At 48.1% G+C, this 25,692-nt stretch overlaps 1 protein-coding gene and 1 long non-coding RNA gene across 7 annotated transcripts; one reads left to right on the forward strand and one right to left on the reverse strand.

The window, feature by feature from the left end:
- Positions 1–223: 223 nt before the first annotated feature.
- LOC140610632 (cytochrome P450 4F6-like) lies at positions 224–18,636 on the reverse strand. Of its 6 annotated transcripts, XM_072786917.1 has the most exons (14): positions 18,397–18,473; positions 17,938–17,976; positions 14,881–15,063; positions 13,109–13,253; positions 11,450–11,503; positions 11,229–11,356; positions 9,710–9,831; positions 8,600–8,858; positions 8,192–8,258; positions 7,872–8,001; positions 1,941–2,074; positions 1,795–1,859; positions 1,551–1,633; positions 224–1,133 (listed from the first exon to the last, which is right to left on the reverse strand). In XM_072786917.1, the coding sequence occupies exons 4-14, from the start codon at positions 13,224–13,226 to the stop codon at positions 956–958; spliced, it is 1,338 nt and encodes a 445-aa protein (XP_072643018.1). In that variant the 5' UTR covers positions 13,227–13,253; positions 14,881–15,063; positions 17,938–17,976; positions 18,397–18,473; the 3' UTR covers positions 224–955. The 6 variants fall into 6 exon arrangements, with proteins under 6 accessions (XP_072643018.1, XP_072643015.1, XP_072643017.1 ...); XM_072786914.1 differs by lacking the exon at positions 14,881–15,063 and having other exon boundaries at positions 17,938–18,136; positions 18,397–18,536; XM_072786916.1 differs by lacking the exon at positions 14,881–15,063 and having other exon boundaries at positions 17,938–18,178; positions 18,397–18,525.
- LOC140610633 (uncharacterized) lies at positions 17,708–21,026 on the forward strand. The gene is made up of 2 exons (XR_012012221.1): positions 17,708–18,191; positions 20,319–21,026. It is a non-coding gene; the product is annotated as an uncharacterized lncRNA (long non-coding RNA).
- The last annotated feature ends 4,666 nt before the right edge of the window (positions 21,027–25,692 follow it).

Here is a 25,692-nt window from a genome sequence, read left to right on the forward strand (position 1 = left end):
CTTGGGCACCACAAGCCTTGAACTTCACTCAACATTATCTTCAACCAGGAAGTCTCCAAGACTTCCTCCTTAGACAATGCTACCTTCTTCAAATTCTACAAATGTTATTTCAAATATGATAAACTCCCAGGCGAAGATAACCAGGCACAAGTACACCGACCCTACCAGTGAAAACCAGCAAAAGCAGCAGGCTATATAACAAAGTGATTTCAATGATCAGACACACAGGATAAAGTATCTATATTTTGCCATGTTTAAGTATACAAGGTAACCATAGAAACACAGTGAAGGATTAGGAGGTAAGAAAAGTTCGGGTATATTAGATAGGAACAGAGGTCAGGGCGATCAGAGCGTGGTGCCACTATGGGTCCTCCTCTGACCCAGAACCTCAAACATGTCCCTTAACTCAGTCCTTTTTTTTTTTTTTTAAGATTTTATTTATTTATTCATGAGAGACACAGAGAGAGAGAGAGAGAGAGAGAGAGAGGCAGAGACACAGTCAGAGGGAGAAGCAGACTCCATGCAGGGAGCCCGACGTGGGACTCGATCCTGGGTCTCCAGGATCAGGCCCTGGGCTGAAGGCGGCGCTAAACCGCTGAGCCACCGGCGCTGCCCTTTAACTCAGTCCTTAACGCTGGTCCCTCTCCTGTTAAAAAAACACCTCCCATGGCTCCCTATGCCTACGGGACAGACTCCCTTAATTGGCTCTGAGAGAACCTGCCATCAGGACGGGGCTCTGGGATGAGCGGGAAGGGCTGTCAGGGCCCGGCCCAGACCCAGCCTCCCCTCCACCCCGCCTCGCCCCCCACCCCCACCCCCGGCCTTCCCGCGGGGCCCACGCGCCCCCTGCTGGCTCTCCGTGGGGCTCGCGCGGGGGAGACCACGCGCTTCTCTTCCCGGGAACCTGCAAAGCGAGGCGCGCGGGTCGGGCTGGGCCCAGCCGGGAGCTGGCGGGTCACTGGGGGCGCGCGCTCAGCGGCTCCACGCGCAGCCAAAGTCCGCCCTCGGCGCGCAGGATGAGCTCCGGCTTCCTGCGCGGCTCCTCCTCGTGGGGCAGGACCCTGAAGCGCAGCAGCGTGAGCGCCAGCACCACCTTCATCTCGCTCATGGCGAACGCCTGCCCGATGCAGTTCCTGAGGGGGGAGGGGGGCTCGCACTCGCCAGGGACCCCGGCAGGGCCCATCGCGCCCAGAACCCAGCCCGGGACCCGCATCGCCGCCCGCAGGGATGCACAGCGGCTGACGTGCCTGGGACCCCGCTGGGGACTTGCCCGTCCATCCCGGGAGCTGGGCCCAGACCCCAGCCTTGAACTCGGGCCCGCAGACGCGCGCGCGCGCGCGGCAGAGCTGCTGAGCACCCCGCGGACCCCTCCTTGGACCCAGCCGCCCCCACTCCCCAGACCCTTACTCCTAACCTCCGGAGGAGGGGAGACCAGGAGAGCCATCCTCAACTTCCTCCCCTTTCCCTCCCCCACAGACGTTCCTGGGATCTCAGTCCCAGACCCCTGCCCCCGCCACCCCATTCCCACCTCACATACCCTCTTGGCTCACCTGGGCCCAGCAGAGAAGGGAATAAAAGCCAGGGGAGACCTCTTCTGGGGGATTTCTGGGTCAAAGCGCAAGGGATTGTATACCTGAGGGCACAGAGAGGTAGGGCTGCTGGTCAGGGTTTCTCAAGATACCTACACCGATACAAAAGACAAGTGGATACAGTGGAGGGGGATTGTAGGACACCCCCGGTCAGGACTCCGCCCCCTCATCACGTGGTAGGATAGAGAAGAGGGATGCGCAGCACCTCAGGATCCGGCCAGACTGATGGGTTGTGATGAATCCCAAATATGCTGAGGACACAGTTGTTCCCTATGGGAGAGAAGGGGAACAGTCAGGATGAGGTCTCAGCTAATGGGACCACCACCCTTCTACCCCTGATGCTGTGGGCACCTTTGGGGATAACCCGGCCATCGGGGAGCACGATGTCCTGGGTACATCGGCGGGCAATGACTGTGACAGGTGGGTGCAGCCGCAGACTCTCCTTGATGCACATGGTCAGGAAGGGCAACTGGGCCAGGTCGTCCCTAAGGAAGCCCCCCAACAATTATCCACGAATCGTATCAAAGACACCCCCCCCAAGCCCTCCTTCTGCTCCTGGAGATTCTCCCTTCCTTGCTCTGACCCTCACTTTTATAACAAAATAAACTCCAGATGAGCCAAAAATTTAACTACTAGAAAATGAAAATCGAGATGGCCGGGTGGCTCAGCGGTTAAGCGTCTGCCTTCGGCTCAGGGCATGATCCCGGAGACCCAGCATCGAGTCCCACATCGGGCTCCCTGCATGGAGCCTGCTTCTCCCTTTGCCTGTGTCTCTCCCTCTCTATGTGTGTGTCTCTCATGAATAAATAAATAAAATCTTAAAAAAAAAAGGGAAATGAAAATCACAAAAGTCACTACCTAGAAGGAAATTTAGCCTAGCATTTTTAGAATTATTTCTGAGAAAAATACAACATTCACAGGGTATCTTTTTTATTTTTATTTTTTTGTATTTTTTTTTTTTTGGAGTTCGATTTGCCAACATATAGCATAACACCCAGTGCTCATCCCGTCAAGTGCCCCCCTCAGTGCCCATCACCCAGTCACCCCATCCTCCCCGCCCACCTCCCCTTCCACTACCCTGTTCCTTTCCCAGAGTTAGGAGTCTCTCATGTTCTCACAGGGTATCCTTAAAAGCATAACATATTTGCATAATAAATTTTTTTAAGTCATACAATTAGCTGAAAATGAAATATTGGTACTGGACTTAACAGGTTATTTGAACAAATAAGATCCACACTAAGGTGGGACGACCTTATAATAAAAAGATGTGGATTCTTTCTAAGTTAATCGATATATTCAGTGCAATCAAATAAAAATCTAGTTGATTTTTTTTTGGAACTCGGTAATTTTATTCAATTTGAAAAAATTAAAGTTCAAGAGCTCTATCAATTTAAAAATAAAAGATCAAAGAAAGACAATTCATCCACTGGATATTAAGACCTATTATAAAAGTGTGGTAATAATAAATAAAGTCACAGCATGGCACTGTTGCAAGAACAAGAAAACAGACCCATAGGATAGAGAGCTCACAGACAGGCATGTGAATAGGTGAAAACATAGCATCTGGTAAAGGAGGCTCCACAACCCCGGACAATGGATGGTTCAGACAACTGATTATATGGAAACAAAAAGAACTCATCACCATGCACTCCACATACAAGATGGAGTCTTCTCTAATACATGAACAGTAAAACCATAAAGTTAAAAGAAGATATAACATAGAAGACATCTTTGTGATCTATAAGTTGGAAGGAATTCTTAAAAATCCCGAAACATAAACTGGAAAACCAAAAAAAGGAAAAGGAAAAATATGCACAGAATTAAGGATTTCTGTTTAACAAAAGACACCATGGACCAAATTAACATTCAGATGAGAAACTCACAGATTATCAACAATTAATATATGGATCTAGAACAATATCACGAATATACAAGGAATTCCTGCAAATCAACAAGAGAAATGACAGGCAACTCAAGAGATAAGTAGAGAAAGGACATGATCTAGGAATTCATGGGAGCTCAAACTCAGAGATTTATTTTTTTTTTTAAACTCAGAGATTTAAAACATGAAGAGAAGCTCAAAGTTATGCAAGAAATGGAAATTATATAGCAATGAGCTATTACCTCACATCTATTTGAGGGTAGAGTTAACAAGGTGGGTGATGGTAAGGATTAAGTAGCTGGTGTGTAGAAGTAGAGATCCCATGTGCTGATAGTGAAGGTACGGACAGGAGCCACAGCTCTGGAGGCATCAGTGTGGTCAAAGAAAGGCAAGTGTGTTTTGCTACCTAGCAAGCTGGCTCTCGGGCATAGAACACAGAGAAATTCTCAGGCAGATAAAGACATGCACACCAAGATGTTCATTGCAGTAATGAGATTGAGCTCTCCTGGATGTCCAGCTCTAAAGGACTGGAGAGGGAAGTTCTATATGACAATTCAAAGCAATAACCTAAAGGTACATAGAACCAGGGATGTCTAATAAAATCATAGTACTATGTTTCTGAAAAAGGCAAGAACCAGCAGAGGTCTGTGATATAACACCTATCTGTGAATTTTAAAATGCATTCACCCAAAACAACAAATTATGCAAATAAAAGGATTAGACACTCTAGAATTATATTGGTGGGGAGCTGGAAGTGGAGAATTTGAATGAATGGAAATAAGTAAGTATTGCATAAAAAAATGATGATAAGTAGTCATGAATTGAGGGCCACAGTTAACTTCATCCTTGGCACCTGACGTCCAAATAACTAACTAAAATTTTCAAGGCTATTTTTCAAACTACCCAGTCCAATCACAGAGTTCAAATGAAAAAAATAAAAATTCAAGAAAAAAATGTAAAGGCAAAGTAATGAAATAGGAACTTTATCGAGTATGAAAATGTTTTTTAATATGATCACAAAGACTGCTTAGTGCTTATATATGAATATATAAATAGAACAGAATGGAGCCCAGAAATAAACCCCAATAAATGGACAAATTTTGTTTATTGGAAAGCTGCTATTATTTAAAATCCTAAGACAAATACAAAATATGTAACAAAATCTGTTGAAATAGTTAGCTATTTGAAGGAAAAAAATAGATTCCTCTTCAGTACTTACACCAGTATAGATTTCATATGGAAAAGGGATCAAATATAAGAAATAATAATAAAAATATTAAGTAAAATTTGAATTAAATAAAATGGTTTTAATAACTAAATCCATTAGAAGAAAACAAACAAGTTTTATAGTTTAGCATTAGAGTGTGAAGAGCTTTTTCTTTTATTTATTTATTTTTTTAATTGGAGTTCAATTTGCCAACATATAGCATAACACCCAATGCTGAAGAGCTTTTTCAAGCATTGAAAAAAAAGAAGCTATTAAAAAAAGTTAATAAATGTGACTACAAATAAATCAGTGAAAACTAAAATAAAGTCAAAAGACATCCTGGGAAAGAATTTTTTCATAACAGAAAAGGAACTAGTTCTCTTTATATTTAAAGAGTCCTAATAAATCAATTTTTATAAAACCTCAAAGTAAAAAGGACTAATTATGCAAACTGACGCTTCACAGAAAAAGAAATATGCATGGTTCATAAACGTGAGAATAGTGCTGTTTTACCAACACTTAAAGTGATGTTCATTAGAAAAACAAAGTATTATATTCACCTAACAGATTGGGGAAAGTTTTAAAGTTTCATAACACACATTGTCAGAAAGTATGCAAGGAAATTGGCACTCTGAAAATCTGTTTGTAGGAGTGGACTTGCCAAGAGCTATTAAATTGTGAAAACTCAAATGGTCTTTGATTCAGCAACACTACTTCTAGAAATTTGTTCTGGAGAGACATCCACACACATGAGCAAAAATCAGGGTACACGGATGTTTGCTACGTCATGTTTATTACAGCAAAACGTCCCAAACTACACAAATGTCCATCGACAGAGGAATGTTTAGATAAATTATGGTACATTCATGTGATGGCATACTGTGCAGCTATCAAAAAGGTGGAAATAGGGATCACTAGTCCTAACATACACTATAGGGTATATCAGTACGGAGATGCTGAAAGGAAGTTCAGCAATATCTGTCATACTATAAATCTTCACATAAATGTCCTCAACAGAGTGGGGAGCTGAAAAACTTATGCAATGCTATACAGTGCTCAGAAAGGAGCTCTAAGCTGTAATATTGAGTGAAAAGAACAAGTGACCAAATGTATGGGCGTATATTTCTATTAAACTATAATAATCATATAAATATAAATATAAATATAAGAATTTCAGAAAAGCCTGAAAGAACATATGACAAACTGATGTCCCTAGAGACCCCTCAGGAGACGGGATTGATTAGGCTTGGGGTTCACCTAATTTTCAAAAGTGAACATAATTTTCTCCATAGTGTTTCATTTTGTGCAAGAAACAATAAAAAGTCTTCTTCCATTATTGATTTTGTAATTCAATTTAATTTCCCAAACTCATATCTTGGGGGAAAAAAGAAAAGACCTTGAAGTTATATTCTCAACACGCATGCCTGAATGTTCTGTGTATATTTTCAGTTGTAGGAAAAAAACTGAATGAGCAAAGTAACAGAGATGGAGGACAAATACATGTGGGTATAGGCTGAACATTGGAAGGTGGGGATGGGATTGGGGTGCTGGCATAAGACGGAGGCTTATGTGAGATAATAGAAGAATTTAACCTTTTACTCATTTTGCAATATATACGTATATCAAATTCTTGTGTTGTACACCTTAAACTTACACAGTATTATGTGTCAATTATACCTCAACAGAGCTAAGAAAGAAAAAAGACTAAGACTTATATCCATGGCAAACCATTCCATACTGTTTGAATTTTTACCAAGCACATAATTGAAGTTGGGAGACGCACACAAAGACTTCTCCACTTCACAGAACTGCTGTGCTGAGCAAAGCCTTGAAGTTGAGGCCACTACCTCCAAAGTGTCCAGTTCAACATCTCCTCTGCATCTTTCAGCCCTTGGCCACAAATCTGCCCCCCAGACCTCCAGGCTCTAGCTCATCCTCTCCCAGTTTGCCCCTGTAGCTACAGATATTTTTAATAAGAATATCTGGGGGATCCCTGGGTGGCTTGGCGATTTGGCGCCTGCCTTTGGCCCAGGGCGTGATCCTGGAGTCCCGGGATCAAGTCCCACGTCAGGCTCCTGGCGTGGAGCCTGCTTCTCCCTCCTCCTGTGTCTCTGCCTCTCCCTCTCTCTCTCTCTCTCTCTCTCTCTGTCTATCATAAATAAATAAATAAATCTTTAAAAAAAAAAAAAGAATATCTGACTTTTCTCTCCAGCCCATGCTTTCTTGCATGGCTCCCAGCCAATGACAGGGCACAGTGGGCCCTTGCTTCCTGAGCATTTCTGCCCAATGTGAGACTCTCCTAATGGCAGCATCCCTGCCCACTTTTATCTTTTATCCGATATTGGCTTCCCAGAAAATTGAACTGACACATTTGGAAAGTCTTCACATGGTTTCCAAAGCATTCCAGGAAGGACTAGCCTCACTGAGAGCCCCTCTGATTCTTTACACCGTAAATTTCATGAGGCTCTAGCCACTTTTACCTCCTCCCTAACAAGCCAGGCTCACTCCTGCATGCCTCCATCCTGGCCTTTGCACAAGGCCTGGATGTCCACTACCCACAACCAGAGTGGTGAATTCTTATTTGCTGCTTCACTATCCAGCCTCGCCCACCTTCTTTCCTCTATGTGTCAGCCTTGTCCAGGTAAGATTCGAATGGGACTGGACACGGAGTTGGGAGAGGACAGATAGTGTGGACACACGTTTACCAAACAAAGAAATGGGTAATAATTTTTACACCCAAAGACCTCTTGTGAATGCCTGGAATAGATTGTTTAGAATCTATAATTAGATATAAGAGCACAAATTAAGGGGAGTAAGGGTCTTTGGGGGGAAATGTGCAACCTCAGGCAGAAAAGCAAAGGAGGGGAGAAGTTCGTTTACTGAACACATGCTGGATGGCATCTGTTCTAAACACATTGTCACAGTTCTCCAAGCAGCCCCGTGGAGGAGAGATTCCCTGCCCCACCCCATTTACAAAGGAGAAAAGTGGTATTCAAAAAGGGGAACTGATTTTATTAAAACAGAGCAATAAATATGGACACACATCTTTCTGTTTCCCCTGTTCTCCAGGCTCCACCCCTATTCCCAGGAAACAATAATTACAAAATTAACAAAAAGTTCTTTCCCCTTCCCCAGCTGGGGAACAAAGCCTATGAGAAGGGTTCAAGAATAGATCATAAGAACCTGCACTCACCATTCAATCTCTTGAGGCTCACGGTCCCTCAGGAGCTCTTGCACCTCCTGCCGGCAGCGCTCCTGGTATTCTGGGTGTTTTGCAAGGTTGAACAGGACCCAGGAGAGGCCACTGGCTGTGGTGTCATGGCCTGAGAGGCAGCCAGACAGGCTTGGGTCTCTGGGCTTGTTCAGCACCAGAGGGTGGGCAGCGCCTTTAATTAAGGCCCTCAGGGAAGATGGGGAGGATAGGGTAGGATGAGGTGGTCCAGGGTCCACCTCCCAAGTTCCTGGGATTGGACAGACCCCTGTCCCACTGTGGTCCCACACTGGGATACTCACCCTCAAACATGAAGGTGTCAGCTTCAGCTCGAATATCCTCATCTGACAATTGTTTTCCCGCTTCATCCTAGAGAAAGGGCAATATTTCTTGAATCAGACCAGCTCTGAGGATGTCTGAGTCTAATCTGAAACAACTCCTCAGGCTCCATCATCAAAGCAGGATCCGTCCCTCATCATCTCTAGAGCCCACCCCACAGGTCTTCTCCCTGATCTCCAGCCTCCTATTTATCCCGTCCAGGCAGCCTTCCACAGAGTCATGTCTAAAATGTATTCCTGACCCATGTCTCCCTTCCTCAAGTACCTTCCATGGCTCCCCAGTACCCTCTGGATCAAGTCTAAGTTCTCCCATATGACATTTGAAGTCAAACTCCATTCTATCTCTTGAATTCTGATCCCAGGGAAGCCCACCTTGGCCAGCAGGAGGACATCAATGAAGTCCATAGTTTTGGACTTAAGGAAGTCACAGGAGCCTCTGCTAATGAGGGTATGGCGCCGCTCCTGGATGATAGCATCTGTGAAGTTGTGCACCAGTTCGCAGGCCCTGCGGAAGCGCCGCCCATCAGGGCTGAGATTGTACAGGAAGTCCAAGTACAGGAGGACCTGCTCATTCCGTTTCACCACAAGGGCACTGAGCTCCAAGATGGCAGCAATATATTCACTGGGACTCCTGCAGGGCAAGAAAACCTTAAGAAACAGCTTCTTAACCCACATGAAACCCTAGAAGCACCTTCCAACCAGAAACCCACAAGCATGAAACCCTAGAAGCATCTTCCAACCAGAAACCCACAAGCATGAGACCCTAGAAGCATCTACCAACCAGAAGCCCAGAAGCACTGTAGCACATACCTTGCTCATCATAGCCCCCTGGCCTTTATCCAAAACAGAGACATGCTTCTCCAGGCATGCTTCTCCCTCTATCCCACCTCTATGAATGGTCTCATGTCCCAGACTCCAGGACAGAGCTTCGGTATCATGCTTGTCTTCCTCTTTCCTACACAATATATGACCCTGACCATTCTTCCTTAGTTTCTCCCAAATCTGCTCCCATTGTCTTCACCAAATTCAAGCCTCCTATTCTCCATGGTCTCTTTGAATTCTATATCTATACAACAATCGGTCTTCTCTAAAGTCAGATGTACGAAAACAGCTTTGACCATGACCCTCAACTGTTCAAACACCTTCCATGCCTGCCTGGAAACCTCAAGATAAACTTCAGATGCTTTTGCCTAGCTTTTGAAAGTCCTTAAGACACAGACCCTGCCAACCCATCCAACCTCATTCCCAAGGTAGCTCTTCACTGTGGCACATGCTTTGCTCATAATAGCTCCCTGGACTTTATCACATATTTCTATCTACCTGAAAGGATTGCTCTTTCTCTTTCTCTTCCTCGTCCTTCAATGTCTAGTTCTGATCCATCTTCTCCAGGAAGTCCCTTCTGATTGTGCTGATCAGCCCTCCCTTCCCCATCTACTCCCTTGGGTCTATGGCTAATGTTTCAGACCTTGAGCAGAGACTTACTCCTGGCAATTGCTGTCAAAACTGAAGACACATTTCTGCAGACTGTCCAGGGTCATGAGGCTGATGTGCTCAAACATGTCTAGATGGGTGCTGCCTTCTGACACCAGGCGCTTCCACTTGGCCTGGGCAGAGAAAGCGGCAAATCTTGGGCTGGCCCCTGCCTCTCCTGAGCTTCTTCTCAGCCCCAACCACCAGGATGGACTCCCCCAGGCCCAGCCTCCTTATCCTCCACCTCAGACACCCATCTCCAGGAAGAACCAGGCTTGGGTGGGAGTGTAAACTGTTACTATTAAAGTAACATGGGAAAAAAAAAAAAACATGGCTGGGAGTCAGAAGACCTGAATTCAAATCCTGGCTCTACCTCCTACACTCTGTGCCCTTGGTCAATTCATTGCTTTCCTCCTGTCAAAGCTCATTGGGTTCTACCTGTCAAAGATATAGTAACAGTTAAGATTACTTGCTTTGGTGTGACAAACCAGGTTGGAATCCCAGCTCCACTTATTAGCTCATCTGCTAGCTGTGTGAACATGGCAAGTTCTCTAAACTCTCTGAGCCTCAATTTCATCACATGAAACCATCAGGGGCAATAATAGTCACCTCTACCTCATATGGTTGTGAAAATTAAATTAGACAACATATGCAATAGAACTGGTGCATCATTTCTGGTATACAGCAAGTGCTGAATAACTGTTAGCTCTCATCCTCATCCTCATCATTATCATAGTGGTAGGTGACTGTTGAAAAATGTCCCCACTTCTTCATCTCTCTCTATACCTTCACCCTTTGCAACGAGGTTTTGCAGGTCTTCTATTAGAAGGTAGAACCTCTTTGTCCAGCTCTTGAATCTAGCTGGATGTGGGACTTGTTTTGGTCAACAGAAGAAGGTGGAAGTCATAGTTGCCTGGTTTGAAATTAGGCTTCAAGAGGTATTGCATGTTTCTCTTCGTTCTCTTGGAGCCCAGCCTCCATCGTGTGATCAAGCCCAGGCTAGCCTACTGGACAAATGCAGGAGTCCAGTAATTCCTCCAAGGCCATCCTCAACCAGCACCCCAAACGTGCAGCAGAGCTGAGCCTGGATAAGCAGAATTGTCTTCCAAGCCCACCCATCACCACAGACATGTGAGTGATTCCAGCCAACATAAGAACTATTCTATTGACTCATCATCTTGTGAGCAATAACAAACACTAATTCTTTCAACCCAGTGAGTTTTAAGGTGAAGAGCTACGCAGAAAGAGCTACTATATAATCTTCATCTTAAATTTTACAGAGTTTCAGTGAGGCAGACTACAAACTAAAACCTTATGAGCACCTACTATATGCCAGGATCATGATTCCATTACAACATCTTGACCACTCTTTAAGAAGGGCTTATTGCCCCCATTTTACTTGGGAAGCTTGGGGAGGAAAAGGAATGGCCCTAAAGCCATTCAGCAAAGCCAGGACTCCAGATCATATGTGTCTGAGGCTGCTCCCCTTTTCCCAAGGCTCCAGCTGGGACCCTGGGTTTAAGGAACTCACATGCATGATGTCTGCACTTCTGTTGAAAATCTTCACATAAGATTTCAGGATTTCAAAGTGGAAGGCAGGTGTCAGCAAGCGGCGGTGGTGGCTCCACTTGTCACCAGCACTCAGCAGGAGCCCATCCCCTAGTAGAGACAGCCACAAGGAGTGGGCAAGAGCAGTGTCTTGTACTGAGACCCCATAGTTGTCCCCAACCCCCTTCACCCAACGTTACTTACCCAGCCAGGGCTTCAGGAAGTTGTAGAAAAACATGTCCTTGGGTACGATGGTGGCTGACACAAGAGATAGACCATCAGGTGCCATGGAGCAGAGGTGGGAAGGGGCTTTTAGTTGGGAGGTGGAGGATCCCAACAGGGGTCTGCATACCCCCTCCAAACCCAGCACAGCAGGAATGGAAACAAGGGCAGAGAAAACAGAGAGGAGTGGGGAGGTGAGGGGACACCAGACCAGGCTGCAGCACAGAGTGGAACAAAGGTAGAGCCCACAGACACACCCCTATGTACTTAGATACACACTAACATGGCACAACACACCCCAACATGGCTTGACATGGCTCCTACCTGGTCCAACATGTTTGAAACTCCCAAGCACAAATTGGCACTCCACAAAATGCCTTTACAGGGACCTAGGACACTATATCTGTCCCAGAACCCCCTGACATCTCTTTGGACTTCTGACATGGCCCCAGCATGTATGAACATGTCCTGGCATGAAACATCATGCATAATATATATTTACATGACAAAACATGCTCTGATATGGGCCCAAAGACAACCTGACATGACCTCAGTGTGTCCCACAAATGGTCCTGGACAGGACTTAAAGGTCTCATTCATGTCCCAGACATGGCCCAGGTGTGACCTAGCCTTCCTCAGTATCCCCTTCCACGTCATACTCATCATTAGGTGCCTAGGTAAGGGGTTCCTATGTCCTTAAGGAGATCAAAGTCTACTGACATCCTCAGATGCTGTGCTCCTCCCACCACAAAGAGAGCCGCCACTGCTCCCTTGGCCTCTAGACCAGCCCCAACCAGACACAGTTAACCAGCCTGAGGTTTGGTAGATCTTCTCCCACAATACTCTGGTCATCTTCACCCCCAAAATCCCCTCCAGCTTAGAGTCCCTCCCAGCAGAGGCAGCTAGAGCATCCAAGAACACAGAGAAGCAAGAGAGAAGCTTCAGGATACTATGTAGCCTTCAGAAGTTAGTATGCCTCCTTTAGTCTTGGTTTCCTCATCCAGGAAATGCCCACTAGCAGGGATGCTGATGGATGGACACCTGTGCTATCTGCCTGTCCAGGATCCATCTCCTTCTGGAACTAGCATTTCATCCTTCTTCTACTCTCAAATCCAAGTAGTTAGGAGGATGACCATGTCACCCTATCCTCTGTTCCAGAGCTAAACATATGACCGTAAGCGTCAGCAGTCAATTCTCAGCGACTAGATAAATAATTGGTCCCTGTGATCGAGGCCAGGCCAATTTAAAGGAATCCTGCAACTTTTTCTGGGTCCTCAGAGAATGAGCTCACATTTCCATGGGGGCTGAACTTAAGCATGACAGTGGAGCTCTCACAGAGGAACACAGAACTACAAGATGAAGACAGAGTTCCAATAGCACTGTTTCAAAACCTGGATCCAACCATGCCTGAAGACAATAGCCCTCAGCTTTTCAGTCAATAGATTCACTTCTTTACTTAGACCAACAGTGTTGAATTTCTACCACTCAAAACTGAAAGGGACTGGCAACTAGAGAAAGCCAGCGACCTGCCCAGAGTCACCTAGCAGGTTAATGGTAAGGCAAGGAGTGTTGTCCAGAAATGGAAAGGACTGGAAGGAGGAACAGGGGAGTGGCTAGGTTGGGGGCTTCTGGGAGAGATACCTGGGGCCTGGAGCAAGGGGGCAACAAACTTAGGATGGACGAGCCGCAGTACAGGGTAGAAAGGCCCTATCCACCAGAGATGAACATCACGGAAGTAGTGGCCCAGATCCTCTATCATCCTCAAGCCTTCCTCATTGCTCTTCACCTGGGGATGGCAGGGGCGGGGGAGGGGAATGAGGCCAGGTCAGGCAGGAGACCCCAGAAGCTTACAACTGCCCACTGCAACCCCTCACCCCCTTCTGCTTGCATTATTAGTCTATACCTCTACACCTCACTAAGTCAGCTTCCTTCTGTTGGTCTATTTGTCTTTTTGTGTGCCTATCTATCTATGAGTCTCTCCATGTCCCCTCACTCTCTTCATCTGTCTCTTTAGGTAGTTGATAGATAGCTAATTGATAGATATATTGATAGTTGATTGAGATAGAGAGATAGATAGATGATAGATAGATAGATAGATAGATAGATAGATAGATAGATAGATAGATAGATAGATAATGGATGAATGGAAGATGGATGAATGGACAGATGATGGATGGGTGGATGGATGGATGGATGGATGGATGGATGGATGGATGGATGGACGGATGGGGAGAGATGAAAGATGGATGGACAGATGATAGATGATATGTGTTTGCATCTGTATATGTGTATGTTTCTTTTACACTCTGTATGTCCTCTGTCTCTCTCCCTTTTTCTCTGCATCTCTCTCTTTATTTACCCCTATTTTTCTTTCCATCTCTTCCATTCCCTGAGTCTGTGCTTCCTCACCTCCATGTCCTCTATGGCTCTCCAGAGACCTCAGAATAAACTCCCTGCCTTTACGTGGTCCTGCAGCCCCCCTGGCTCTGCTGTCCTCACCACCTTTTCCCTGCCTCTCATGGCATCACTCTCACTGCACTGAATTCCTTCCTGCTCAAAAACCAGGTGCTCACTATGTCCCCTTCAGGCCTTTAAGTACAGGGTATTTCGGGTATTTAAGTACAGGGCTATTCCTCTCCACAGCATATACTTTATCTTTTTTTCTTTAAAAAAAAAATCCTACCCATCATTCCAGACCCACTTCCAACAACTCCTCCTCCAAGAACTCTTCTAGCCTGCCCAAAGAGCAGAGGCCTTGCTTTCCCTTGGGTTCCCCCACCACCCGTCTCTCCCCGAGACCCACTCTGACCACCCAGAATTGGGGGTGTCTCTAGCTCTACATGCCCAAGATTGGAGTTCCTCCAGGACAGAGCCTGGGGCTGAGTCTCTCCAAGCATCCTAAAACAGTGTCCAGAAAGGAAGAAATGGCCAATGGCACCTGGCAGCAGCAAGGGCCTTGGGATCCACAGGGACTTCCCAGAAGCTTGGTAAGGAGGGGCTTGCAGCCCACAGATGCTGGCTGCTCCAGGGCTCGCCATCATGTTTTCCAGGTGAGGACATGTGGCATGGTGACAGACCAGGCAATGTCAGGATGGCAAAAAAGCGGTAAGACCCCAGGCAGAACATAAGTCCCTGGGTGTAGGTAGCCACCCTCAAGTCCTGCTCCGTGGTGGGGGGCGGGGAGGGCTACAAGTAAGACAGGGGGTGTCACCTCCGCAGAAGGAGCCACAGCAAGGCCCCCAGCAGCCTCTACAATGGACAGAGTGTCCAGATTCTCCCTGGATGGAGGGAATCTCTGCTTCCTACTGTTCCTTCCCTCTGGGGACAGGAGGGTCCTGGAGGCTCTCCACGTCCCAAGGATGCATCCCAGGACACAGGGAGAAGACATGCTCTCTCCCCACAGAGAGGCTCACCTTGGCTTGAGAAGTGGGGTTTTTCTCCTTCCAACCTCAGAGAGGTCCCCATGGGGGAGGTTTGTGGGCAGTCAAGTGGCCTCAGGACTTGTACTGGGCTCATCCCCGCATCCTGTCAGGTACTGGCCAGTCCACACAGTCCCCAGTTCCTCACATGGTGATGCATCTGCAGCCCTTCCAGCCCTGGTAAACCCCAGGGGACAGGTGTGAACTCTGGTCATCAGACAGGAGGGCAGCTCCCACCTATGAGCCCCTACTGCTTACCAGGCTGTACATAGTGAATCCTGTCTGTCTATCTATCTATCTCTCTCTCTTTTTTTTAAGATTATTTATTTATTTATTCATGAGAGACACAGAGAGAGAGAGAGAGGCAGAGACACAGGCAGAAGGAGAAGCAGGCTCCATGCAGGGAGCCCGACATGGGACTTGATCCCGGGTCACACATGGGACTTGATCCCAGAGGATCACACCCTGGGCTGAAGGCAGGCGCTAAACTGCTGAGCCACCCAGGGATCCCTCTATCTCTACCTCTATCTCTATCTCTATCTCTATCTCTATCTCTATCATCTCTATTTCTAACTCTATCTCCATCTCCATCTCCATCTCCAACTCTATATATCTCCCCTGCACTTACAGACTCTTCCATCAGACATGTCCTTTATATGGGGATCCCTGGGTGGCTCAGCAGTTTGGCGCCTGCCTTCTGCCCAGGGCATGATTCTGGAGTCCTGGGATCGAGTCCTATGTCGGGCTCCCTGCGTGGAGCCTAGTTCTCCCTCTGCCTGTGTCTGCCTCTCTCTCTCTCTCTCTCTCTCTCTCTCTCACATGAATAAATTAATAAAGTCTTTTAAAAGAAAAAAAGACATGCCCTTTACAAATGAAGATTACCAAGGTCACATCCCCTAAAAGGAGAAGGGGGGGTTAGCCTGGTGAGGCATCCTCTCCAGTCCCTTGGGGTGCCCCATCCTGGCCTGACAAATACTCTCAGGTGCGCCAGAAAGGTGAACAGAAGTCACTTTCACCTTTGTGACTGCCTTCCCCATCCCCTCCCCCATCCCCAAGGACCCTGAGGCACTTGATGAGATTGGACCAGAGAGGGAGAGTGACTCAGCTGAGGTCACACAGCGAGAAGAACTAGAGGAGAAAAGAGTGACCCAGACCGGTTTCCATGGCCAAGCCTTAGAGAGGGCATAGGAACTGCTGTAACTTTATAACATCCTGCTACCCCCAGGGCTTGGTGAGAAATTTCCAAGACCTAGAATTTTAGGTAACCTTCAGGACGAGCTTGGGACATTCTGTCCTGTAATGAGCTGGTCTGCTGGAGGGGAGAGGAGGAGTTGGACACCCATCACGTTGGCATTGGATGACCAAGGGAGGTGATGGTAAGTTCACTCGAGCCTAGGACATGGCCTCCACCATGACATAATCAAACATTTATTTATTAAGTGTCAACTGTATATCAGCTCCTGATCTAGGCATTATAGATATCAGGTCTGTCCCCCAGTGCTGTTATCTAGTGGGAGAGAGGGATAACACACAAATAATTGGACAATTTACTGTTTAAGCTTGAACAGGACAGAGTCAGAGGTCAAGGTCTGATGGGGGGGAAGTGAAGGGAGGCTTGGAGAAATTACACTTGCACTGAAAATAGAATGAAAAAGAGGGATCAACCCAGTGGCTGCAGGAAGGGAAGCCCTTCTTGGCAAAGGAGCAGTACAAGTAAATGTCCTGAGATAGGAATGGTTTGGTTCATAGAGGAGAGAAAGGAGAAGCTTGGAGTGTCTAGGATATGCACAGGGCCTGGCAACACTAAGTCTATGTTCAGAATGATGAGCAATCCGATAGAATGATTTTCAGCCAAATAGTGGTGTTAAAAGCTAAACTTCAGAAAAATCTCTTCAAGACTAAAGAGGGACAAGAGTGGCCAGGAAGAGCCCAGGGAGTTGGAGAGAAAGCTTCCCAAAGAAAGATGCTAGTGGATATGGCAGGAGAAGTGACAGGAGGATGCAGAGAAGGGATAGATTGGGGAGAGGCTATAGAGGCAGCATGTCTGGCTGTGCTGAAGGACCAGACTGCAGGAGAGAAAAGAGGGAGGCCAGGGGCCCCAAAGCATGAGAAGTGGGCAAAGGAAGGATGGACAAGATGGAGCGTGGGACAGGATTGAAGAGGGAGCCTGAGTTCAAATTCTGACTTGATAGAATGAGGTGCTTAGGAGACCTCACTCAACGAGGGGAGGCTGGGGTTGGAGAGACCTGAATTTTTAATTCACTTGTGGAAGGAGCCCCTGACCCACTTGGTAATTAGACCCAGGGTAAGGTGATGGCCTTTGGAGCCAGAGAAGATGGAGGGTGGGTTGGGACCCTCAGGTCTTCCCACATGGAAAGGTTGGGTGAAGGAGGAGCCCAGTGGAGCCCAGTGGAGGGCGGTGTGCTGGAACACTAAAACCCAGAGAACAAGGAGGTTCAGACCTGATGCAGTGGTTCACAAGGTCAGATTGCTTCTGGGAGGTCATGAGGTCATGGTCATCTCGTGGAAGCCCAACAGGGGGTGGGAACTAGGCTGGAGCAGGTGAAGATTGGCCAGATGGGGGCAATAAGTAAAATAAGTTTGGCCGTTAAGGTCGAGACCAGAGTGATTCCTTCTCAAAGGGGAAGTGGTCAACTTTTATCCAAGCTGGGCGGTGGGGCCCATTGATATACACCGTGGGGGTGGGAGGCAAGATTTCAAAAGGAGGAAAAAGAAGAAAAGGCTAGACAGTCTACACCTCTCCTCTGGCCCAGTTGCAGGGAGGAAAGGGGAGAAGTCATAGTTGATTCCTGCAGGGAAACCGAAGCCCAGACAGGAGCACCTGCTGGCCTGAGGCCAACTAAGATGGGCCAGGCAGGGAGCAGATCCTGGACCATGGCCCTGAGGAGACTGTGGGGGCACCAGGAGACCCGGCTCAGTGCAGCCCTTCACCGCTGTCCCAGACCCCAGCCCAACCCCTGAGCGCCTTTCCTGAACCCGCAGGAAGTCCATCCCCTGACACCCCAAACCTGTCCTCCCACCCACACTCACCAGGCCCAGGTGACCCCAAAACCAGTTGCGCTTCGGAGGCTGTGGGAAACACCGGAGGCGGCAGCAGTTGTCATAGAAGCTGTAGCTCCAGGTCAGGACCCGGGCCAGGAGCCAGGTGGCGCCAGCCAGCAGCAGGAGCACCCATGGGGAGGCTGCAAGCTGCCCCAGTCCCAGCCAGGACAGGCTCACCTGCAACATCCTGGGACAGAGGGACTGGAGGGTGAACCCCTGAGGACCAGGACTGGGGCAGAAAGGTGAGCTCGGTGAACTGCTCACTTCAGAGGGAGAGGGCCCCGGATGGGAGGGACAGGGAGGGGCAGGGATGGTGAGCGCTGGGAAGTGGGCAAACAGAGGCTCAGAGAGGAGCGGGGAACCCAGGGACTTCCAGAGGCAGAAGCAGTGGGAGAGATTGGGGTGGAGGAGGGAGAAGGAGAGAGAGACTTATGAAAAAACACTCACACTCAATCAGTGGGAGGTTGCCTCGAGATCCAGTTACAAGGAAATCATCCTCCCCCAGCCAGCTGGATTCCAGGAAGCTTTTGCCTGCAGCAGTGTCTCCTCCCCACCCCCCAGACCAGAACACTCTCAACCCTGCCAGCCCCAGCCTGTCACCTTCTGTCCGGAGGGATTTAGGCCACACAAGCTCCACACCCCTCCTCCTGGTGGGTCTTTGTCCCTGGCCCCTGCCCTCTGAACTGGGGGAGGCTGGGCTTGGCTGGGTCAGCCAATGGTGGCATGCCCCTCTGCCACCTCCCCACCTGGCAACTGCCCAAGACCTGAGGACAGAGCCAGCAGGCTACACAGAGAAACCAGTCCAGGGTCACATGGCCTGGGCGCTGGTTCCTCAGGCTCTGTGCCTCCCACATGGGGTGGGGGGTGAGTTGGAGGATGGGCAAAAATGGCTGGCGGGGGGGGGGGTGGGGTGGGGGGGGGTGGGGGGGGTGGCCCATGTTAACAGCCACCCCTGCCCTTTCAAGGCCAGTGTGGCAGGTAAAAGCTTGAACTTGAGAGTTCAGGGGCCATGGGCACAGCGTTGGGCCAAGCCTTGTCCCAGTACATCTCTGAGGCTCCTTTCCACGTGTGAGTCAGGAGGGTGGTTTCACCATTTTCCAGCACAGAATCAGGAAGCCTCTGGCCTCTGGACTGCACACCTTGGCGGGAGTTCAAGCCCTGCCTCCAAGCAGCCCAGGGACCTGGTTGAGATAGGACTGCAGAAACAAAGAAACCAGCCAGGCCTGGGGATTACCGGCATTAGATCCAGGGATAAGGGGCCCAGTCTGAAGAGGGCACCTGGGGGGTGGTGAGGATGTGGGGGCCGCAGGATCCCGGAGAGGGTGGGGCTCAGATAGAGGAAGCAGAGCTGGGAGACCCTGGGTGGAGTTCTGCTCCTCCTCCCTGGGACTGTGAGCTGTGCCAGCCCCCTGTGGGCTCAGTACTGCCATCTGGGAGATGGGTGTCAGATGAGGGCCTGAGACGGGGCACATCTTGTCCAGATCCTGTCCCAAATCTCCCTGTGAGGTGGTCTCAGCCCTTAACAAGGTCTCCCCATGTCAGGCTCCAAGGTGAAGGTGAGTTTCAGGGCCTACTGAGCAAGAGAACTGGAACAAACATTTCTCCTGGGATGACAAGATGCTAAGGAAAGGCATTTCCTCTCCCCCAACCCACACATTCCTTCTGGCCCTGCCGATCCTGTGATCCTGCCGCAGGTGGCTGCTTGAAGCCCTCAGCAAGTTGAGGTACATTGTCCTAGATGTTCCTCCTCGGCTGGGGTGGATCCAGTCACTGATGGTCCATCCAGAGAAGGGCCAACACCAGATAGGTCTGAGGAGGAGCAGGAAGAAAGGAGGAAAGAAAGGTCCGGGAGGTACCCTAACTCCCTTGAGCCACACAGCGAAGCAATTCAACGTGATGGCACAGGTGAAGGTGAATCCTGGCACATAGTGGGTGCTCATTAACTATTCAGGGAAGAAAGGGACTTTTGTAGCCAGGAGCTCTAAGAACTGACCACTCAGAAATATCACAAAGAGAAACAGAACATGAGAGACTCCTAACTCTGGGAAACGAACTAGGGGTGGGTGGAAACGAAGGCGAGGTGGTCAGGGGGTGGCGGTGACTGGGTGATGGGCACTGAGGGGGACACTTGATGGGATGAGCACTGGGTGTTATTCTATATGTTGGCAAATTGAACACCAATAAAAAATAAATTTACAAAAAAAAAAAAAAAAAAGAACTGACCACTTAATTTGTGGTCCTCAGACCATCGGCGTTGGCATTACCAGCAGCATCTTAGAAATGCAGAATCTGAGGCTCTAAGTCAGACCCACAAAGGCAATGGCTATAATTTCTTTTTTTTTTTTTTTTTTGCCATTGTCCCCAATAAGGGGAGGAATTTATTTCCCTTCTCCTTGAATCTGGACTGGCCTGGGACTACGTAACCAATAGTGTGTGGTAGAGGTTGTGCCGTGCCAGTTATGGGCAACAGAGGGACAGCAACCCACACTGACATTTGCTCTCGGGATGCATCTCCAGCTGCCACGCTGTGAGGAAGCCTGGGCCCCATGAAAGGGCCTCACTCTTGGGCATCTCTGATCACCAGCCCCAGCTGACTTCCCAGCAAACCATGAGTATCAACCACCCGCCACATGAAGGAGCCATTTGGACATTCAAGCCCAGTTGAGCCTCCAGATGAGCACAGCCCCGGACTGATGTCTCATGGAGCAGAACCATCTGTCTGAGCCCAGTCCACATGCAGTCACTGCGTGGTCATTGCTTTAAGCCACTAAGTTTTGGGGGCTGTCTGTTGTAGTGATAGCTCATGGATACACCAACTGAATCAGAAATCATGTTTTCACCAGATCTCCAGAGATTTGTGTGCACATCAAAGCTGCTCTAAGAGACCTGGGTCAGGTGACTGGGTGGCTCACTCTGTTAAGCTTCTACGTTCGGCTCAAGTCATGATCTTGGAGTCCTGGGATCGAGTCCTGCATCAGCCTCCATGCTCAGTGGGGAGTCTGCTTCTCCCTCTCCCTCTGCCCGTGCTCTCCCTCTCAAATGAATAAATAAAATCTTTTTTAAAAAAGAAAAAAAAAGAGAGACCTGAGTCTGGCTCTGCGATGTACCCTAGGGAACTTACTCTGTCTGTCCCTCAGTTTTTTTACTTGTCAAATGAGGAGAAAAATGTGTCCTTGCCAGGGCTGTGTATTTATTGAACACCTTACCCTGTGCTGGTCATTATTCTAGATGCTTGGATGCAGCAATGAGCATGGCAGGCACTGTCCTTGCTGTCAAGGAGTTCATATCTAGTGGGGACAGTCAATGATCAATTGAATAAATTATCAAGAATGTATTGGACAGTGATTATGATGTGAGGGTTTCCAGGAGGAGGTGACCTTTGAGCGGGTCCTGAATGAAGGAGTGGATCGTGTTGCTGAAAGGGCCCCACAGTCATGGAATAATAGGCCCAGCCATGGGCATAAGCAAGTGTGTCCTTATTCCACTGACACCCACACTCTGATTACAGCCTAATGGTCCTTCAAGGAACCAGCCAAGGTGGCAAAATTTAGTCCAATATTCAATCTAGAAGCAGGTCCTGAAGATTGCTTCACCATATCCAAGAACTCAAACCCCAACAGACGTCTGTGGCCATGCAGGGACAGAATCCATCCATCGTCCTCATTTCCTGGATTAGGTGACAGGAGGCAGAAAGGAAATAAGAGGCCCATTGAGGGAGGCAGAAAGCCTCAAGTGGGGACTTTCTGCTCTGAGTCAGAGGAGGCTGGAATGTCCATTTCTCATCCAACAAGGAATGTCTCAGCTGCCAAATCACACAAACCTGGCTTATGCAATGTCGCCCAGCCAATGTTGGAGGGAGGGCAGCCACACACAAAGAAGCAGAGCCTTATCCTTCTCCAGGGATCCTTCTACCTCCACCCAGAGCCGGGCAGCGGACAAGCATGTGTCAGACCAGAGGTGACAGACACTCTGTGGGTCATCGGCCCCAAGTATGGCCCGTCTGAGCATCAGTCTTCACATCTGTAAAATGGGCTTGATAAAACCTCTCAGAGGACTGCAAGCGTTCTATCAGACACAGAGAGGACAGGAGAAAGTACAACTCTAAGTGATATGTGAAAAATGGTCCCATTTACATATAAAACATTGTGCATATGGGGGGTGCACATGTTTGCACATGCACTGAAAAAGAATCCAGAATAATCCACACCTCATAGTAAAATTAGAGCAAGTAGAATTGGAGTCTTTATCCTTATAACTTGCTACTTGTCTCAAATTCTTTCTCTCTCCCTCACTGAGGTGCTATAACTTTTATCACTAAAAAACGAATAGGATTTGGGGGGCGGGGGTTTACATAGTTGGTACACAAAACAGATGAGCAGTTTTTCTTTTGTGTCACCATGGAGACACACCTCCCACGAGTCAGCGTGGGGTCTCTCTAGAGCAAGCATCTAGGCTGCCTGGTGGCTGGAGTCCCTCTTTCCCTTTCCTTGGCCTTTAGGAAGGAACAAGTTCTGGGTTCAGCACAACAGAGTTCATATCCCAGCCCTGCTCAAAGCTGGCTGTGTGACCTTGGTCAAGTCGCTTGCCCTCTCTGACCTTTATGTCCTTCTTGATAAAATGGAGGGGGATGGAGGGGGAGACTTGTACCTCCCAAGTAGTTCATTCTTCAATAACAAACTGCACTGGAGCACCTACTCTGTACCAGGCATGGTGCTAGGACCCAGGACCTGGGACAAACAAGACAGATGAGGTCTCTGAATAGTGGTGCTCATGTCTGATGGAAGAAGCCAGTGGAAAATAAGACCAAGTCCGATGGTGGTAGTAATGAAGGAAATTAACTGAGTGAGACATGCCAGCGAGTGACCAAGGGGGAATATTCAAACAGGGCAATATTCAGGGAGGGCTGCCCTGTAGAGGTGACCTTTGAGCAGAAACCTGCATGATAGGAAGGAGTGGGTCACCAATAAGGGCCGCCCCTGAAGTGTGCCAGGACTCTAAATACCTAGCACTGGGTGGGGCGCGCATGTTTGTCCTACACATGTTCATTCTTGCTTCTGTCCTCAAACGTGCTGAGACAATCAGGGCTGGCGGGGCCCCTGCAGTCAGGGCAGTGGGGGTAGCAGGAAGCAGCCCTGCTGGAGACCTGCGATAGTTGGGAAAATATGACCAGACATTCAGCCAAGAAGGTAGCGCTGAGGGTTCACTCCACATAATCAAGAAGTCGAAACAGACAGGCTCCTGAAGCTGTGTTGCGGCAGGAACAGCTGGCAGAAGACCAAAGGAACCGGTTGAGGAAGTAGAAAGCCTAGAGGAAAACTAGTTCAGAGGGCACGCAGCAGCTAGGAACAACCACAGGGGATTGTCTGAAGGCACTGTACTCATTGATAGCCTCCCTCCTCCCCCTCCTCCTCCCCCTTCTGCTCCTCCCCTTCCTACTCCTCTCCTTCCCCTCCTTCCCTCTCCCCCCTGCTCACCCCCTCCTGCCCCCTCCTTCCCTCCCTCCTGCTCCCTCTTTCCCTCCCCTTCCTCCTCCCCTTCTGCCCCTCCCCTTCCTTCTCCTCCCTTAACCCTCTTCCCCCTCCTGCCCCTCTCCTTCCCCTCTGCCTCCTATTCCTCCTTCCCCTGTCCTTCTCCTGCTCCTCTTCCTTCTCTCTCTCCCTCTCTGATTATTGAGTGATGATTGCTCACTGGAACCAGCCTGACCACCACCACCACCCCAAGCCACAGGAGGGAGACCTGGAGACAGGACCTTCGGGAAGTGTAGTGTCATAAAAAGAAGCCATTTGGCCCCTCTCCTCCCCAAGTGGTAGATTACAGATGGCGCCAAACTCTTTGCGAGCCCTCCCCTCGAGAGGGTGTGATGATTAGTCGGTTTGAGGCAGCTGGACTAGGCTACAGTACCCACTGTTTACTTAAACACTTATTAGGTGTTGCTGTGAAGGTGTTTTGGACATGGAGTTAACACCTACAATCAGCTGACTGTAAGTAAAGGAGTAAATCACAGGATGTCAGTGTAAATGGGCCTCATGCAGCCCGCTGAAAGGTCTTCAGAGCAGAAATTGAGGTTTCGCAGAGAAGAAATTCTGCCCTGAAACCACAACATCAACTCCTGCTTGAGTTTTCAACCTGGTGGCCTGCTGGCCTACAGATTTCAGACTTGCCAACACCCCCAGTCACATGAGCCAACGCCTTAAGATAAATCTTCATATATACATAAACAAGTGTATTTTTTAGTCTTAAATATATACATAAATCTTAAGATAGAAATGTATATATAACATTTATTTATAATAGAATATATAAATCTTAAGATATAAATTTATATATAATCTATATATAAATATTTATATATAGTCTCATAAATTTATATATAAATAAATTTAATAATGTAACACATAAATTTATATATAAATATACAAATCTTAAGATATAACCTTTTATAATATAAAATGTATATATAATATTTATATATTAAATATATAATGTATATATAAATGTATATAGATTTATATATATCACATATAAATCTTTTTTTTGAATACTTTTTTAAATTTTTTATTTATTTATGATAGCCACAGAGAGAGAGAGAGAGGCAGAGACATAGGCAGAGGGAGAAGCAGGCTCCATGCACCGGGAGCCTGATGTGGGATTCGATCCCGGGTCTCCAGGATCGCACCCTGGGCCAAAGGCAGGCGCTAAACCACTGTGCCACCCAGGGATCCCCTCACATATAAATCTTAAGATAAATACACAGTATATAGATAGATGATAGTTGTAGATGGATAGATGGATGGATGAATGGATTGATAGATGATAGATAATGAATAGGTGATAGAGAGAGCTTGATGCTTATTAGTTCTGTTTCTCTGGAGAACCCTGACTGATACAGAGGCAAAGTATAATTCCCTTCTTCTTGAACCACAGGCTATCCTCAGTGACTCTGGGGACTCGAAAGTCTAGATTGTAGGAAGACTTGCGACTTCCTTCTAGTCCCCTTGGAACACACCCTTTTGGATTCAGCTGCTATGTTAAGAGGAAGCCCAGGCAACCCCATGGAGAGACCCACCTTGAGAGGAACTAAGGACCCCAGCTAATCGCCAGCAGCAAATTGCCAGCTGCGAGAATGAGCCATGTCGAGGAAAGTATTTATAACAACCCTCCCTGGATCACAGTCAGTACCATGTATGTGTTTGCCCTTATTTCTCTTATTTTATAACAGAACAAGGACATGAGCATCAGCCAGGAGCCTTGGGTGTCTCTGGTGCACATAGGAGGGACTTGGTCGTGAATACACACTCTTTATTCCCTTGGTCCTTAGCAAGGAAGTTCCCACTTGGGGCACCTGGAGCTCAGTCTCTCTGGGGAGACGGCAGGAGAATAGGCACCTGCCAGTCATTACTCAGGGCCACTGCCAAGGGCATCGTTTCTCCAGAATGTCCTGCCTACTGCAAAGGGGTGGAGTTTGGACAGTGACCTGATGTGGACACTCACAGTTGTTCAGTGAGTGGGGTTCTCTCTCCTCTCTTCCCAGTACACCCACACGCAGTCTCACACACACTCACTCACTGATACATGTACCCTCACTAAAGCACACAGGCATGCACACTGTCTCATGCACACATATACTCACCCACACTCCACGCTTGCACGCGTACACTCACTCACATGCACACATAGTCACTCACGTGCGCACATCCACACACGTGCACATGCCCATACAGTCACACGCACACGCGCGCACAC

The sequence above is a fragment of the Canis lupus genome, chromosome 19, assembly GCF_048164855.1.
Source record: "Canis lupus baileyi chromosome 19, mCanLup2.hap1, whole genome shotgun sequence".
NCBI lineage: Eukaryota > Metazoa > Chordata > Mammalia > Carnivora > Canidae > Canis > Canis lupus.

Bases quoted from the DNA above. Each gene is read 5' to 3' on its own strand.
- LOC140610632 (XM_072786914.1), bottom strand. From the start codon at position 18,135: ATGTTGCAGGTGAGCCTGTCCTGGCTGGGACTGGGGCAGCTTGCAGCC. The intron at 9,832-11,228 runs GTGAGTTCCTTA...TTCTCTGCCCAG, and splicing joins GAAGTGCAGACATCATGCAT to GCCAAGTGGAAGCGCCTGGT. The intron at 8,259-8,599 runs GTGGGCTTCCCT...CCCTTTCTCTAG, and splicing joins ATGTCCTCCTGCTGGCCAAG to GATGAAGCGGGAAAACAATT.